General features: G+C 43.8%; 1 protein-coding gene across 1 annotated transcript in view; it reads right to left on the reverse strand.

Annotated features, from left to right (window-relative positions):
- The window catches only part of LOC121003659 (protoheme IX farnesyltransferase, mitochondrial), a 77,024-nt gene that overhangs the window by 50,157 nt on the left and 10,087 nt on the right, over positions 1–16,780 (reverse strand). The window contains exons 2-4 of the mRNA XM_040435521.1: positions 13,054–13,187; positions 12,060–12,348; positions 11,221–11,345 (exon numbers count right to left, since the gene is read on the reverse strand). Of these exons, the coding sequence (XP_040291455.1) occupies positions 11,221–11,345; positions 12,060–12,348; positions 13,054–13,187 (548 nt within the window). The remainder of the gene's footprint in view (positions 1–11,220; positions 11,346–12,059; positions 12,349–13,053; positions 13,188–16,780) is intronic.

Here is a 16,780-nt window from a genome sequence, read left to right on the forward strand (position 1 = left end):
CACAGTTGTCTGCTACCATTCCTGAGCAAGCTGGTGGTGACCCGATCCTGAAGCTAAATCCTCTTTAGGAGATGGTCCAGGCACTTGCTGGACTTTATTGGGTGCTCTGAAGCCACCGTCACAGCAGTTGAACTTCTCTCCTTAAAGTTCTTGAACTGATATGTGCTACTGTATCTTACAAGCAGCACTGCCCTTGTCTGTGAAGCCCTTTTGATGCAAAGCTGTGATAACCGCACATGTATCCTTTGAAGTAACCATGGTTAACAGAAGAAAACAATGATTCCAGGAACCACCTCTGTAACCAGTCTGCTCAGCAATACAGAATGATATCGGCTGCCTTGTCCTCAATAACACTTTCTCCTGAACTAACGAGAAGATCACTGAAATGATGTTAGCAGCTCATTTTGCGGCAGAGCGGAAATGCAGTGGAAATAGAGGTTTTGTGATCAAGATCACTTTGCATTGCAAAAAATTACTTTACAATTAATTGCAATTCATCCAATCACTTCACAAATTGCCACCATAAAGACTGAAGGAGCAAACTTTGTGAAAACCAAAAATCTGTGTCAATCTCAAAACTTTTGGCCACAACTGTACATTACATTACTGAGTAACATTCGGAGTTATTATACTCCAGAGCTGAACTTACTATTCTGCTGGTGCAGTCACTGTGTACATACATTACATTACTTATCCTGTACTGATCCAGAGTTACATCCTGTATTATACTCCAGAGCTGCAATCACTATTCTGCTGGTGGAGTCACTGTGTACATACATTACTTATCCTGTACTGATCCTCAGTTACATTCTGTATTATACTCCAGAGCTGCACTCACTATTCCGCTGGTGCAGTCACTGTGTATATACATTACATTACTTATCCTGTACTAATCCTGAGTTACATCCTGTATTATACTCCAGAGCTGTACTCACTATTCTGCTGTTGCAGTCACTGTGTACATACATTACATTACTTATCCTGTACTGATCCTGAGTTACATCCTGTATTATACTCCAGAGCTGTACTCACTATTCTGCTGGTGGAGTCACTGTGTACATACATTACTTATCCTGTACTGATCCTGAGTTACATCCTGTATTATACTCAAGAGCTGCACTCACTATTCTGCTGGTGGAGTCACTGTGTACATACATTATATTACTTATCCTGTACTGATCCTGAGTTACATCCTGTATTATACTCCAGAGCTGCACTCATTATTCTGCTGGTGGAGTCACTGTGTACATACATTACTTATCCTGTACTGATCCTGAGTTACATCCTGTATTATACTCCAGAGTACACAAGCAGAATACTGTACAGAATACAGTCGAGTCGCAGGACACATATATAACACATCGCCATCTCACCATTGTATCTGGCTGCACACCGCTCATGAGCTGCATTTTAAGTCAATGGTGTACTAACACAACAGCGAAGACTGAACCTAAAAATATATCACACGACCAAAGCGCCGGCGCTGCTCCAAGATGCTTGAAAGGAGCTGAGTGTCTGAAGACAAATTAAAGTCTGGTCTCAGAGGTTTGGGAAAAGGGATCATAAAGATCTTAGATTAAGGAAAGATGAAAGCGCCTCAGTCACAATCTGTATGTTCCAGTCATAACAATTTAGATGGCAGCACACTATGTAATAATTACTCCCTCCTGAACCAGACCCAATCACTTCCTCCACAATTATCATCAGCATCTTCATCAACCACCACGGTAATCCTCCACCTTCAAAATGTCAGGATCCAGTGCACCAAGTACCTGGAGCAGCCAGAGTGCAGTACAAAGAGAAAATCTATGCAAAATACGGGAAAATAATCAAACAGCATTATAGTAGTTATATTCTTGTACATAGGAGCAGTATTATAGTAGTTATATTCTTGTATATAGGAGGCAGTATTATAGTAGTTATATTCTTGTACATAGGAGCAGTATTATAGTAGTTATATTCTTGTACATAGGAGCAGTATTATAGTAGTTATATTCTTGTACATAGGAGCAGTATTATAGTAGTTATATTCTTGTATATAGGAGGCATTATAGTAGTTATATTCTTGTACATAGGAGCAGTATTATAGTAGTTATATTCTTGTACATAGGAGCAGTATTATAGTAGTTATATTCTTGTACATAGGAGGCAGTATTATAGTAGTTATATTCTTGTACATAGGAGCAGTATTATAGTAGTTATATTCTTGTACATAGGAGCAGTATTATAGTAGTTATATTCTTGTACATAGGAGGCAGTATTATAGTAGTTATATTCTTGTACATAGGAGCAGTATTATAGTAGTTATATTCTTGTACATAGGAGCAGTATTATAGTAGTTATATTCTTGTACATTGGAGCAATATTATAGTAGTTATATTCTTGTACATAGGAGGCAGTATTATAGTAGTTATATTCTTGTACATTGGAGCAATATTATAGTAGTTATATTCTTGTACATAGGAGGCAGTATTATAGTAGTTATATTCTTGTACATAGGAGCAGTATTATAGTAGTTATATTCTTGTACATAGGAGCAGTATTATAGTAGTTATATTCTTGTACATAGGAGCAGTATTATAGTAGTTATATTCTTGTACATAGGAGGCAGTATTATAGTAGTTATATTCTTGTACATAGGAGGCAGTATTATAGTAGTTATATTCTTGTACATAGGAGGCAGTATTATAGTAGTTATATTCTTGTACATAGGAGGCAGTATTATAGTAGTTATATTCTTGTACATCGGAGCAATATTATAGTAGTTATATTCTTGTACATCGGAGCAATATTATAGTAGTTATATTCTTGTACATAGGAGGCAGTATTATAGTAGTTATATTCTTGTACATAGGAGCAGTATTATAGTAGTTATATTCTTGTACATAGGAGGAGTATTATAGTAGTTATATCCTTGTACATAGAAGCAGTATTATAGTAGTTATATTCTTGTACATAGGAGCAGTATTATAGTAGTTATTTTCTTGTACATAGGAGCAATAATATAGTAGTTATATTCTTGTACATAGGAGCAGTATTATAATAGTTATATTCTTGTACATAGGAGCAGTATTATAGTAGTTATATTCTTGTACATAGGAGCAGTATTATAGTAGTTATATTCTTGTACATAGGAACAGTATTATAGTAGTAATATTCTTGTACATAGGAGCAGTATTATAGTAGTTATATTCTTGTACATAGGAGCAGTATTATAGTAGTAATATTCTTGTACATAGGAGCAGTATTATTGTAGTTATATTCTTGTACATAGGAGCAGTAATATAGTAGTTATATTCTTGTACATAGGAGCAGTATTATAGTAGTTATATTCTTGTACATAGGAGGCAGTATTATAATAGTTATATTCTTGTACATAGGGGCAGTATTATAGTAGTTATATTCTTGTACATAGGAGCTGTATTATAGTAGTTATATTCTTGTACATAGGAGGCAGTATTATAGTAGTTATATTCTTGTACATAGGAGGCAGTATTATAGTAGTTATATTCTTGTACATAGGAGGCAGTATTATAGTAGTTATATTCTTGTACATAGGAGCAGTATTATAGTTATATTCTTGTACATAGGAGCAGTATTATAGTAGTTATATTCTTGTACATAGGAACAGTATTATAGTAGTTATATTCTTGAACATAGGAGCAGTATTATAGTAGTTATATTCTTGTACATAGGAGGCAGTATTATAATAGTTATATTCTTGTACATAGGAGGCAGTATTATAATAGTTATATTCTTGTACATAGGGGCAGTATTATAGTAGTTATATTCTTGTACATAGGAGCAGTATTATAGAAGTTATATTCTTGTACATAGGAGCAGTATTATAGTAGTTATATTCTTGTATATAGGAGCAGTATTATAGTAGTTCTATTCTTGTACATAGGAGGCAGTATTATAGTAGTTATATTCTTGTACATAGGAACAGTATTATAGTAGTTATATTCTTGTACATAGGAGGCAGTATTATAGTAGTTATATTCTTGTACATAGGAGCAGTATTATAGTAGTTATATTCTTGTACATAGGAACAGTATTATAGTAGTTATATTCTTGAACATAGGAGCAGTATTATAGTAATTATATTCTTGTACATAGGAGGTAGTATTATAGTAGTTATATTCTTGTACATAGGAGGTAGTATTATAGTAGTTATATTCTTGTACATAGGAGGCAGTATTATAGTAGTTATATTCTTGTACATAGGAGGTAGTATTATAGTAGTTATATTCTTGTACATAGGAGGAAGTATTATAGTAGTTATATTCTTGAACATAGGAGCAGTATTATAGTAGTTATATTCTTGTACATAGGAGGCAGTATTATAGTAGTTATATTCTTGTACATAGGAGGCAGTATTATAGTAGTTATATTCTTGTACATAGGAGGCAGTATTATAGTAGTTATATTCTTGTACATAGGAGGCAGTATTATAGTAGTTATATTCTTGTACATAGGAGCACTATTATAGTAGTTATATTCTTGTACATAGGAGGCAGTATTATAGTAGTTATATTCTTGTACATAGGAGCAGTATTATAGTAGTTATATTCTTGTACATAGGAGGCAGTATTATAGTAGTTATATTCTTGTACATAGTAGCAGTATTATAGTAGTTATATTCTTGTACATAGGAGCAGTATTATAGTAGTTATATTCTTGTACATAGGAGCAGTATTGTAGTAGTTATATTCTTGTAAGTAGGAGCAGTATTATAGTAGTTATATTCTTGTACATAGGAGGCAGTATTATAGTAGTTATATTCTTGTACATAGGAGGCAGTATTATAGTAGTTATATTCTTGTACATAGGAGGCAGTATTATAGTAATTTTATTCTTGTACATAGGAGGCAGTATTATAGTAATTTTATTCTTGTACATAGGAGGCAGTACAAAAAAAGTCTCCTTAGTTTTCCAGACAATAGCTCTTGACAGTCATATATGTGGAGATAACACACGCTCATAGCAGTTGGTTACAGGAGTTCCCTTCTGGGTGGCGGACAAGAAATCCATGTAGTAACCGTCATAATTGCAGCTACCAATATTTACAGACAGTCCTCAGTACGTTTCCTGAGACATATTATAAATTCTGCAGTAGACACTTGAGTCTAGCACATAGACGGGAGATAAAAGCACACTGTGGACACATCATATGGCGCAGCTATACCGGGGTGGCGACAGATTAATGACACTTTTATTTAGTCTACTTTCATTTCTCTATCTGCAGAGACCTGACTGCGGCTACAATAAGACTGTGAGATACAAGGCTTGTTATCGACGAGCCAGGATCTATACAGAGATATGTCACTGCTTACAATGGCCATACGGGGCCCGACTCTTGGGCCGTGTGTCAATGACATGGGGGGGAAACATAACCAAAGGTTCTATGATTGGAAGACAGTCTGCGCCCTACAAGGAGATATCCTGAGATTAGAAAATCTACTTGCAATGAACGGCCTCCTTCTATATGGACGAATGGATTATTTTGCCTGCTTTTGGTGGGACCGGCTGACCATGTCCTGTATGGGGGCTTCCTGACTCCGCTGTGTATGGCCAGCCTATGTGCAGCAGTTCCCTGATATTTGTCTGTAGGGTTTAGCTGCTTGAAGTTTGTAACCATTCATCTCTACTGCCTTATCTTGTGCTTACAAACAGCGGCGAATGTAAACAAGCAAAGCTGCACTATAAAGCATGGGGGGAAGTCAAAGCAACACCCTTAAGAGGTGGATTCAGAATACCTAGCAGTAACACTTTCTTATAGACACGTCAGCCAAAGCCACCAAAGTTTCTCAGAATCAGTCGGCCATCCAATGTAAATGGGAATATAGTCTGGCAGACGTTGGGGGAGAGAAGGATCGGGCTGTTGGACTTGAGCATGTCCAATCCTTTGTTCTCACAGGAGGCGATTCCTCCTGATTACAAGCACATTCGGCCTATGTGAGGTATCATGCGTATAGGGGTCGAGGACCTACGGTGTATGGCCACCTTCAGACTCCAATAGACACTGCAGCTGAGGCAAAGTCACCAGTGCAAAGTATCACCGGAAAAACAAATTTTTTGGAAGAAACTGCACAAAATTGGGTTTCCCCGCTATGACACAGTGCACAGACGCCCATGGAGCGGTCATCCGCGTCGTGCGCTAAATCTGGTGACACCCCCCACCGTGTGTGCCTCCCGCTGACTGCCATCCCGCCTGTCAGAGGACTGACGTACGACTTCTACTTAACAACCTGTCACAAATCACATTTCCTTTCCATACATCGTTATACCCTGTCTGTGTCACCTTGCAGAGAGCCCTGTCAGTATGGCGGTAGATTATAGTCCTCTCAGTGCGCTCACTTGTGTAATGCAGGCAGCGACGGAGGCAGGAAGATCCGCTCACTCCGGGCTCCTACAAACCATAATTATGTATAGGGGAAAAGAGAATATCAGCTCGGCATGGAAGCTGACCTCTAACCCCGCGCACAGCGGGACCCCCGCAGCCGGCTGGTTATCTGCTGCAGACATTGTCATACGGAACAATGATCGCTCCTGATTCAGCCCTTTTAGTGCGTGTGATCCGCGGGACGTCCTCCGATTTCACAGGCAGTTCTAGGCGCGCCACTATACAGTCCTAGATAAATATGGATGCTGCAGCTGCAATCCTGCTGTGGCCGGCGAGGACAGGCGCTGCCCTGATGGGACTTCCCCTTTAAAAAAAACTAAAAAATGGCTGACAATAGAGAACAATACTTTACACTGCAGCACAAGCACAAGATGTATGTAGGGCCTGAGAGGTAAGACCATCAGTGTCTAAAGAAATACTGGAAACTATGGACACGACAGGTGCCGGATTATCAGATGGCTATGATAAAATGTCAAAAATGATTCGAAGGGGTTGTCTAGGTTGAGAACAACATGGCCGATTTCTTCCATGCCTGTTTATGGGTTGTGTCTGGTATTGCAGCTTATCTCCGTTGAAGTCAATGGAGCTGAGCTCCAAAGCCACACAAGTTGTGGATATCGGTGGCGCTGTTTTTGGAAGAAAGCAGCCATCTTGTTCTAATCCTAGCAGCAGAAAAACACCATACCATAAACTGAAAGGAACCTCCGTCAACAGTGTGAGATTCCGGATTATCAGGTAGCTCTGTTCCAGACTGAAGGAAGTATAATGCGTTACTGTCTTAAAGGGGGTTCACCGATGTTGGACAGTCCTTTGTTAGAAGGGTTTCTAGACAATAAGCTGATCCCCCTGCTGGGGCCTGCAACGATCAGCTGTCATCTCTGTGGAACATGGTAGTAAGTGATCAATTTCCCTGCAGCGCCACCGCAGGGGGAATGAAGTATTACACTGCCCTCATTCTAATTAATGGGGGTGTGTAATGCAGGAAAGGACAAGTCCTCCAGGGCGAGAGATGAGGATCCTGAACAGTGGACCCCCTCCAGTAACTGAGACTGTATGACAAAGTGGAAAATTCCTTTAAAGGGGCTTATATTTATCACCTATCCACAGAATAGCTGATTAATATCAGATCATGGGGGGTGCGATGGGACACCTAATAATCCTGAGGGCGATCGGTCCTCTCAGAATGTGCAAATGTCGGTCCACCGCTCCATTTAGGTCTATGTTGGCACTCCAACAGTCCCAAAGAAAGAGTATCGATACCGTCTGTGTTCCATCCGCATTTTTTGCGTATCCGTTGACTTCAGTGGGTCTGGATCTTAACAGCCGAGTATAGGACTTGTTCTACCTCTAAATAATAGGACGGGCCACAAAACAGACCGTGAGGATTCGGGGACCTTTGTTCTTGGACTCCAGCTGGGGGCGGCATCCCATGAAGGAGCTGGATATTTTGCTAGCAGGTAGTGGTATATCTTTTGTGGGACCAGGAACGTGAGGGCGTCCCTCCGATGCTCCTCTCCGGTACCGCGCTGCGTGTCTGGCGGACAGCTCATTAACAGGACAGGTTCTCCAAACATCAGAAGGTGTGTTGTGCAGAGATAATAGGGGAAGGCCTCTCCACTGCCATTATGTCTATGATCTGTCAGGAGACTTATCTGCAGATCTTACGGGGAGATAAGAAATCCTGCAGCTCCTCTTCAGAAGAGCCGTCCTCCCCCTTCCCAACACTTTGATTGTGGCAATCAAAGGGCCCACCTCTGCCGCACAGCATCCCGAGCCCGAGGTGGGGGCTGCGGACACACGGGATATTCTTCTTCCCGGCGTTAAGATCAGCGCGGGGATAACGAGGATTGCTGGGAACTCATCTACTTATCTCTCGTTTGATTCCATGAAAGGTCCTGGTGCAGCAGGCGCTCGGCGCGGCCTTATCTGCGGGGCCCCAGTGTCGCAGGCTAATGAAACGGATGTATTACAACACGAGAGCAAGGAAGAAAAACCCAATTACTATTTCTTTTCTTTTCTTTTTTTGCAAGCAAAAGCAATGTCAGCGCTTAATGGATCAGTTACCAGAAGATGATGGGGGAGTATCACGGCAGCTGTGGACACCGGCCTACAGAGAAGCGCTGGCACAGACATACCGTCACATCTCTGTTGTGGCATAGGACACTGGGTAATCCTATAGAAGCCCCCCATACACTACATACACCAGACAGTAAGGCTACTTTCACACTGCCGTTTCTGGGTCCGCCTGTGAGATCCGTTTCAGGGCTCTCACAAGCGGCCCAAAAACGGATCAGTTTTGCCCCAATGCATTCTGAATGGATAAGGATCCGCTCAGAATGCATCAGTTTGCCTCCGTTCAGCCTCCATTCCGCTCTGGAGGCTGCTTGCAGCATTTTGATGTCCGCCTGACAAAACTGAGCCAAACGGATCCGTCCTGACTTACAATGTAAGTCAATGGGGACGGATCCGTTTTCACTGAAACAATATGGTGCAATTGAAAACGGATCCGTCTCCCATTGACTTTCAGTGTAAGTCAAAACAGATCTGTTTGCATTATCATGAACAAATGGTAATGCAAACGGATCTGTTCTGAACGGATACAAGCGTTTGCATTATAGGTGCGGATCCGTCTGTGCAGATACCAGACGGATCCGCACCTAACGCAGGTCTGAAAGTAGCCTTACTCCTAGTTTCCCATAGTCGGGTCAGTCTCCACTGAAATTAACCCATTAAACCCATCTCCCTGTAAATGTACGGCGCAGGTTTAAAGCTTCTGCAGTCTACCCTATCAGGGGCAGCTAGGAACCCTTAAAGGGGTTTCCCAGCATAACCTAACTGCATTACATAAGTCAGATGATGAAGTTCTGAGTGCATTTTGAGTGTAACGCAAGGATGCTCAACCTGCGGCCCTCCCAGCATGCCCTAATAGCTGTAGGCTGTCCAAGCATGCTGCAACAGCTGGAGGGCCGCAGGTTCGGCATCCCGGCTCTAACGTAATTGCGATTTGTGACCCGCGCCCTGTGTATACATCCCGGCGCAAGACTCACGGGAAGTGTCTGTAGCTTCAGGTCTCTCTTTCCCTTTCCAGCTTGAACATCGGAGATCCAAGCCTGCTTGAAGCCCTGCTGGAAAAGCACCGCCCTAAAACACCGCACCACCGCTGACATCACATCTACAGTGCAGGGTCCACCAGCAGAACACCGCCCTCAGAGGTAGGGTCACTGATGATAGTGACATGATGTCAGAGACAGGGAACCAACACAGTAGAAAATGTCAAACAATCAATCACTATTAAGAAGTGATAATGTGGTGTTTCCTGTCAATTGATGCTGAAAACTGCTAAACCAGAATAAAACTTTAAAGGGGTTGCCCCATGTGGACATGTGTGGCACAGCAGTGAATGGAGAACCAGGGTGGATAAAAATCTATGATTTAAAAAATAAAAAAATATATTTTTTTTAATATAAAATGCTTTTTGAGGAAAATATATTACCATCCAAAGGTTATTCCATCATGAAATAAAGATTTGTTTTTTAATTATGGCTGTATATGTTAAATTTTTTTTGGTAAATAAATTCCATTAATCCATTCACAATGTCAGGCTCTTCCAGAGGTTTTTGTAAGATTATTGGGCAGTTTCTCTGCCTACAAGATATTATCACAGATGCTTGGTTTACTTTTGCAGTTCTCAAAACTGAATTTGACTCAGCAGAGATCACATGCCTCTTCTTCACAGCAAAAATGTTATAACATGAACAGAGTTGAGAAAAAGACCTTAATCCTAACTTCTACAAACCTATGAATGCAGAATCAACCTAATCAAACTAATATGGAAAGTTGTTATTCCAAAAATCTTCATCTACTTGCATAGGCTACTTTCACACTGGCGTTTCTGGGCCCGCTTGTGAGATCCGTTTTGAGCCGCTTGTGAGATCCGTTTTGAGCCGCTTGTGAGAGCCCTGAAACGGATCTCACAAGCGGGCCCAGAAACGCCAGTGTGAAAGTAGCCTAAGCAAGTAGATGAAGATTTTTAGAACAACAACTTTTCATAAGTTATACCAGCAAGAATTGTCCCCATGGGAGAACCCCTTTCAAAGGGTTTTCTCGTTTATCCCCTATCCACAGAACAGGAGATAACTATTGGAGGTCCCAGTGGTAGGACATGAGAATGGGGGCGGCTCAGTACCTTGTGAAGCACACCCAAAATGAATGGAGTGACGGGTCGGGCATGCGCTCAGCTATCTCCGGAACTCCCATAAAAATTAATGGAGCGGCTGCACGCATGCCGACTCAGTTCATTTTGGGGGCTGCACGGGTTATGAGGCCTCTGATCTTGTAAATGGTGGGGGTCCCAGTGGTAGGACCTCCACCGAGCTAATAGTTATTCTCTATCCTGTGGATAGAGGATAACTTTATGTCATCAAAATACCCCTTTAAGGCTCACTAATAAGAGAAAAGTGGGACCGGCCAATATGTATAGGGAGGCCTCGCGACTGTCCGTTCTTTATGATCTCAAATAAAAAACTAAATATAAGTAAATGCAGAATAGTCTCCATATCCGCATTGGGCTACAATAGAATAAAGCCAACTGTACTGCCACCAATCCACATCTTACCACACGATATGTACTCGCCCGACTGCACATAACACACACCCCGCTATATACAGGCATTACCCGCTGTCACCGATCATCACCACATTAGTTCTTCCAAAGGCAAAAAACAAGCACAGGAGGAGCTCAGGGGGGAAAACAAATTACTAAGGGGGGCCATCCACATAGGACATAAGAGTAGACATAACACAGGGACACTTACCTGGTTGATGGTATTGGCAGCACAAGAGGCCAGACCAGTGCCAACAGAGGCCACGAGGAAGCAGCTCAGGTCAAAGGGCACAGGAGCCATGGCATAGCCGGCGGAGGCCGTGATCACCACCAAAGCTGCAAACACCAAGGACAGCGATATTAGGGTATCTGTCCACAGACCCATAACACTGCACCCACAGCCTACCACATCCTGTACCTGCGCGGTTCTGGACGGACCATACAGCTGCACACAGTGTCTACAGGTCCGTAATCTGCACCCATAGGAGTGTATACCTTTGTACAGTAATATGGTAACCACTCAGGACCACCCTCGATGAGTCCAGTAAGAGGGGCTGCCCTTTCTGGAGACTTGGCCACTCCAAGTCCTGCATGGTCGGACAGTCACTTACATGGTATGTGAAGAAACTAAAGATTGCTTTATGCAGTAACATATGCTAAAATAAAAATTTTTGATGAAAACATGACAGTTACCCTTTAAGGGGTCTGAAATGGCAAGAACAGGTGCAGTCCGGCAATTAGTAGTAATCTGCATGCGGAACCTGCCGCCGGGCCACAGACAGGACAAATGCCCGGCGCAGACTTCAGATACCAGCTTCCGCTGACTCTATATCTTTCCTATAATTTAGGGAAAGCGTTAATTACCAAACGCGTCTAATAATTACCGCCATCGCCTGCACCTGCCGCCAGCCCATAATAAAGAGGCAATTACTGCTTTATCTCTTTCTTGAATTAATATCTGTGCCTTACACATTGAGCAGAATGAGAACCTGATTAACCCCTACATGTCCGCATTCACATATGGGGGTGGACAGGGGCGTCCGTACTGACCTGAGAGACGGATTTTGGACAGCCGGGCAAATATTCCGGGCAATGTGGACACATCCACTTTTATTTCCTTCCAGCCCCTCTCCTCGGGGGCGGCTTTGGTCTGCTCGTTGCTTTGGTTGGAGGGTCCTGGTGCTTCATGAGTCGGGGGACCACTGGACGGGTCTGCGATCGGCAGTACGGCCGTTATCGGCTTCACTTCTCGCAGCACGCTCTCTTCTTGCGGCACGGGCTCCCTCAGCTCCTGCTTCGGCTTTGCTCTCTGGTATGAAGCCCCCTGTTGTGTCACATACTGAAAAAGACGAGGGCTCGAGATTAAACTACGCGCCTATCAGAGATTTCCAACTTATGGGGGGACGGAAATCTTAGGGTTCACTACCAAGCCCCCCTCATAAAAGGGGTTCCCCTAACTTTGTCCTCTAAGAAGCCCTGATAGTAATGAATGGTAGGAGGCCACCACTGGGGGAGCCATCTAGAGCAGAGCCCACCATGGCTATTCTATAGGAAAGCAGTCTTCAACATGTTTCTTTTCATACGTCGTGAAACTACAACTCCCAGCAGTTTCTACACTGCATCTCTAAGATCGCTCAATGAAGTGGCCCTCCAGTTCTCTGCATGCAGCCAGCACTGTAAACTGTGGGGGTTTTCTACAGGACATTGTAACTTTGATTCTATAGTGGATTTATATAATGGGGAGACATTATATCTGCATGTATAAATAAACACAGACGTAGCCATGGAAACCAGGGCGAAAACCTCCATTCTTTACACTGCTGGCTGCATCCAGATACATAAAGGTCCCTAGCGCTGTCATAAAGGTGGTTGCACTAACTGGTGCCTGTGTACATTTCTAAATACAGGCACAATGTACTGGGACAAAAAAAAACTCCATGGCGGGATGATTTTTTATTTTTTTTTTTGCAAGAACATGTCCAGCAAATAACAAGAGCCCATACTGCTGTACGGACACAAAAAAAGTGCATACTGGTGCACTTACCTTACGTTTGGCCGGATGAAACATCAGCCATCGGTCACTTCTTCTGCAGTAGGTTCGGAGCAGGCGGCATGCTGCTGCTGGTGGTGACACCACAACGGTCCTGTGAATCTGCGCCAAACATATTCCTGTCACACCTGGAGATAAAGAAAAAACATGGCTGACGTTCACTATGGCTCAGAGAATCCACTAAAATCTGCAAGGACTCCATAGAGCCCCGTTACATTCTGTCAGCCATCACTAGGGGGAGTTCAGGAGCTTGCTGCATACATTGACCTCCATAGTAACACTGTTTGCGGTTAACTCCTGAGCTCCCTCTAGTGGTGGCTGCAGGCAGTCTCTATAACACTGTATGCAGTCAGCTCCTGAGCTCCCTCTACTGGTGCCTGTAGCCAGCCTCTATAACACTGTACGCAGTGAGCTCCCTCTAGTGGTAGCTGGAGCCAGTCTCTATAATACTGTATACAGTCAGCTCCTGAGCTCCCTCTAGTGGTGGCTGGAGGAAGTCTCTACAACACTATACGCAGTCAGCTCCTGAGCTCTACTACTGGTGGCTGCAGGCAGTCTCCATAACACTATACGCAGTCAGCTCCTGAGCTCCCTCTAGTGGTGGCTGCAGGCAGTCTCTATAACACTATACGCAGTGAGCTTCTGAGCTCCCTCTAGTGGTGGCTGGAGGCAGTCTCTACAACACTGTACGCAGTCAGCTCCTGAGCTCCCTCTAAAGCGCTCCAGATGGTGACCAAAATGGTTGCCAGTGCGCCTTAAAATTTGCAGATGGCGACAAGTCTTTTTAGCCTTGTCGCCATTTGCGACAGGGCTGCCGCACTGTAGCTGAATATTGCAGCGGGGCATGGGAGCCAATAATTCCTTGCCCCGCCGCCCCAGCGCAGGCGTTCGCTCAGCAGCACAGGGGAGAAGGAAGCAGTTTCTCCCTTCCCCCTGTGCCACTGCCTCCAATAAAAAGACAGAGGGGAAGGGGAGGGGCTGTGGCCACTGCACCACCAATCATGTTAACTCACCAAATACAGGAGGCGGGTGCTGGCTGCAGAATCCCATAGCCGACACCCAAACTCTATGACAGGGTGCTGCACCTCAGGGGTTAAAGGGATTCTGTCACCTGGATTTTAGTGACAGAGCTTTTAACATCATCACATCAGTCTGCTCGTTTTGTATTAAAATATACTAGTATTACTACCCTAAGTGTTGTCATTTGTCTAGGCCGATTCCAGGGGCTGACATGTGTATCCACGGAACGCGTTCGCTGAGCCATAATCTTGCGCATGCGCCGTGGATATCGGCCTCACAGGACGCACTGCACATGCGCCAGCCGGCAATGAGGAGTGAATAAATTAACAGTGGGGCAGTGCTGGGCTCCAGGAGAAGGGGCGCGTCTGGGCTCCAACGGCCGGAGGGACAGCCCCTAGGAGCCTTACTCAAGTAATTACCATATTAATAAAAGCGATTTTCTTGACAAATGACAACACTTAGGGTAGTAATACTAGTATATTTTAATATAAAACAAGCAGACTGTTAAAAGCTCGGTCACTAAAATCCAGGTGACCGAATGCCTTTAACTGCCGCTGATTGCAGCTACCTGTCAGAGGTCAGGATCCGACTATCAGCCAGCACCCCCCTCCTGTATTTGAATTAATGGGTGAGTTAACATCATTGGTTGCGCAGTGCGCCCCCCCAAATATTAAAGTCATTGGTGGCAGTGGCCACAGGGACCCTCCCCTCCTCCTCCTCAGTGGCCGTTCCCATCGGAGCCCCAGCAGTGTAATCGAGGGGCTCTAATCGGTTACCATGGCAGCCAGGACGCTACTGAAGCCCTGGCTGCCATGGTATCCTTCCTGCTGCTGTGTGCACTATGCACAGGGCAGCAGGGAGAGTGTGCAGTCAAGGTCACCCTAATAGAGCTCTATCGGAGTGAATAGGACAAGGGTTGTAGCCCCTAAGGGGGCTAATTGTTAGTAAATAAAAAGTGTAAAAAAAACACAAACACCAAAATATTAAGTATAAATCACCCCCTTTCCCAATTTTACTTATAAAATATATAAACAATAAATAAACATATTACATATCGCCACGTCCGAAATGTCCAAACTATTAAAAAATATCTCCTATGCGGTGCACGTGGTAAAAGAAAATAAATAATAATCGTATCACCTTGTCTCCCCAAAAAATAGGATAGGACTGTTCTATTATGGTCCGGACATTCCATAAAATGCGGAATGGTGCTTTTTGGTATCGAAACCGAATCAAAATTTTGGTATCATGACACCCCTAATATGTACTGCTGGCTCATTACTGTGACCTGCGTCTCATCTTTTCCAAGTCTATTTTTTTTATTTATTATAATTATATATATTTTCAATTTGGCGGCTAAAAACTTTATTTGGCTCCCAAATTTTTCAGTTTAGGAGCCAATGGCTCCTGTTTATTTTTTTGGTCTGGAGCACTGCTCTAGTGGTGGCTTCAGGGAGTCTATATAACACTGTATGCAGTCAGCTCCTGAGCTCCCTCTAATGGTGGCTGGAGGCAGTCTATATAACACTGTATGCAGTCAGCTCCTGAGCACCCTCTACTGGTGGCTGGAGGCAGACTCTATAAAACTGTATGCAGTCAGCTCCTGAGCACCCTCTAGTGGTGGCTGGAGGCAGACTCTATAAAACTGTATGCAGTGAGCTCCTGAGCTCCCTCTAGTGGTGGCTGGAGGCAGACTCTATAAAACTGTATGCAGTGAGCTCCTGAGCTCCCTCTAGTGGTGGCTGGAGGCAGACTCTATAACACTGTATGCAGTGAGCTCCTGAGCTCCCTCTACTGGTGTCTTCAGGGAGGCTCTATAACACTGTATGCAGTCAGCTTCTGAGCTCCCTCTAGTGGTGGCTGTATCCAATCTCTCTAAAACTGTATGCAATCAGCTCCTGTTCTCCCTCTAGTGGTGGCTGGAGGCAGACTCTATAAAACTGTATGCAGTCAGCTCCTGAGCACCCTCTAGTGGTGGCTGGAGGCAGACTCTATAAAACTGTATGCAGTCAGCTCCTGAGCACCCTCTAGTGGTGGCTGGAGGCAGACTCTATAAAACTGTATGCAGTCAGCTCCTGAGCACCCTCTAGTGGTGGCTGGAGGCAGACTCTATAAAACTGTATGCAGTCAGCTCCTGAACTCCCTCTAGTGGTGGCTGGAGGCAGACTCTATAAAACTGTATGCAGTCAGCTCCTGAGCACCCTCTAGTGGTGGCTGGAGGCAGACTCTATAAAACTGTATGCAGTCAGCTCCTGAACTCCCTCTAGTGGTGGCTGGAGGCAGACTCTATAAAACTGTATGCAGTCAGCTCCTGATCACCCTCTAGTGGTGGCTGGAGGCAGACTCTATAAAACTGTATGCAGTCAGCTCCTGAGCACCCTCTAGTGGTGGCTGGAGGCAGACTCTATAAAACAGTATGCAGTCAGCTCCTGAGCTCCCTCTAATGGTGGCTGGAGGCAGACTCTATAAAACTTTATGCAGTCAGCTCCTGTTCTCCCTCTAGTGGTGGCTGGAGGCAGACTCTATAAAACTGTATGCAGTCAGCTCCTGAGCTCCCTCTAGTGGTGGCTGGAGGCAGACTCTATAAAACTGTATGCAGTCAGCTCCTGAGCTCCCTCTAGTGGTGGCAGTAAGAATGTTATTATGCCGCTCTGTATCAATGCTGGAGCTTTATGGCTTTTAGAACAACAACAAACGGTGG

Source organism: Bufo bufo, chromosome 6 (assembly GCF_905171765.1).
Source record: "Bufo bufo chromosome 6, aBufBuf1.1, whole genome shotgun sequence".
In the NCBI taxonomy this organism is placed as follows: Eukaryota; Metazoa; Chordata; class Amphibia; order Anura; family Bufonidae; genus Bufo; species Bufo bufo.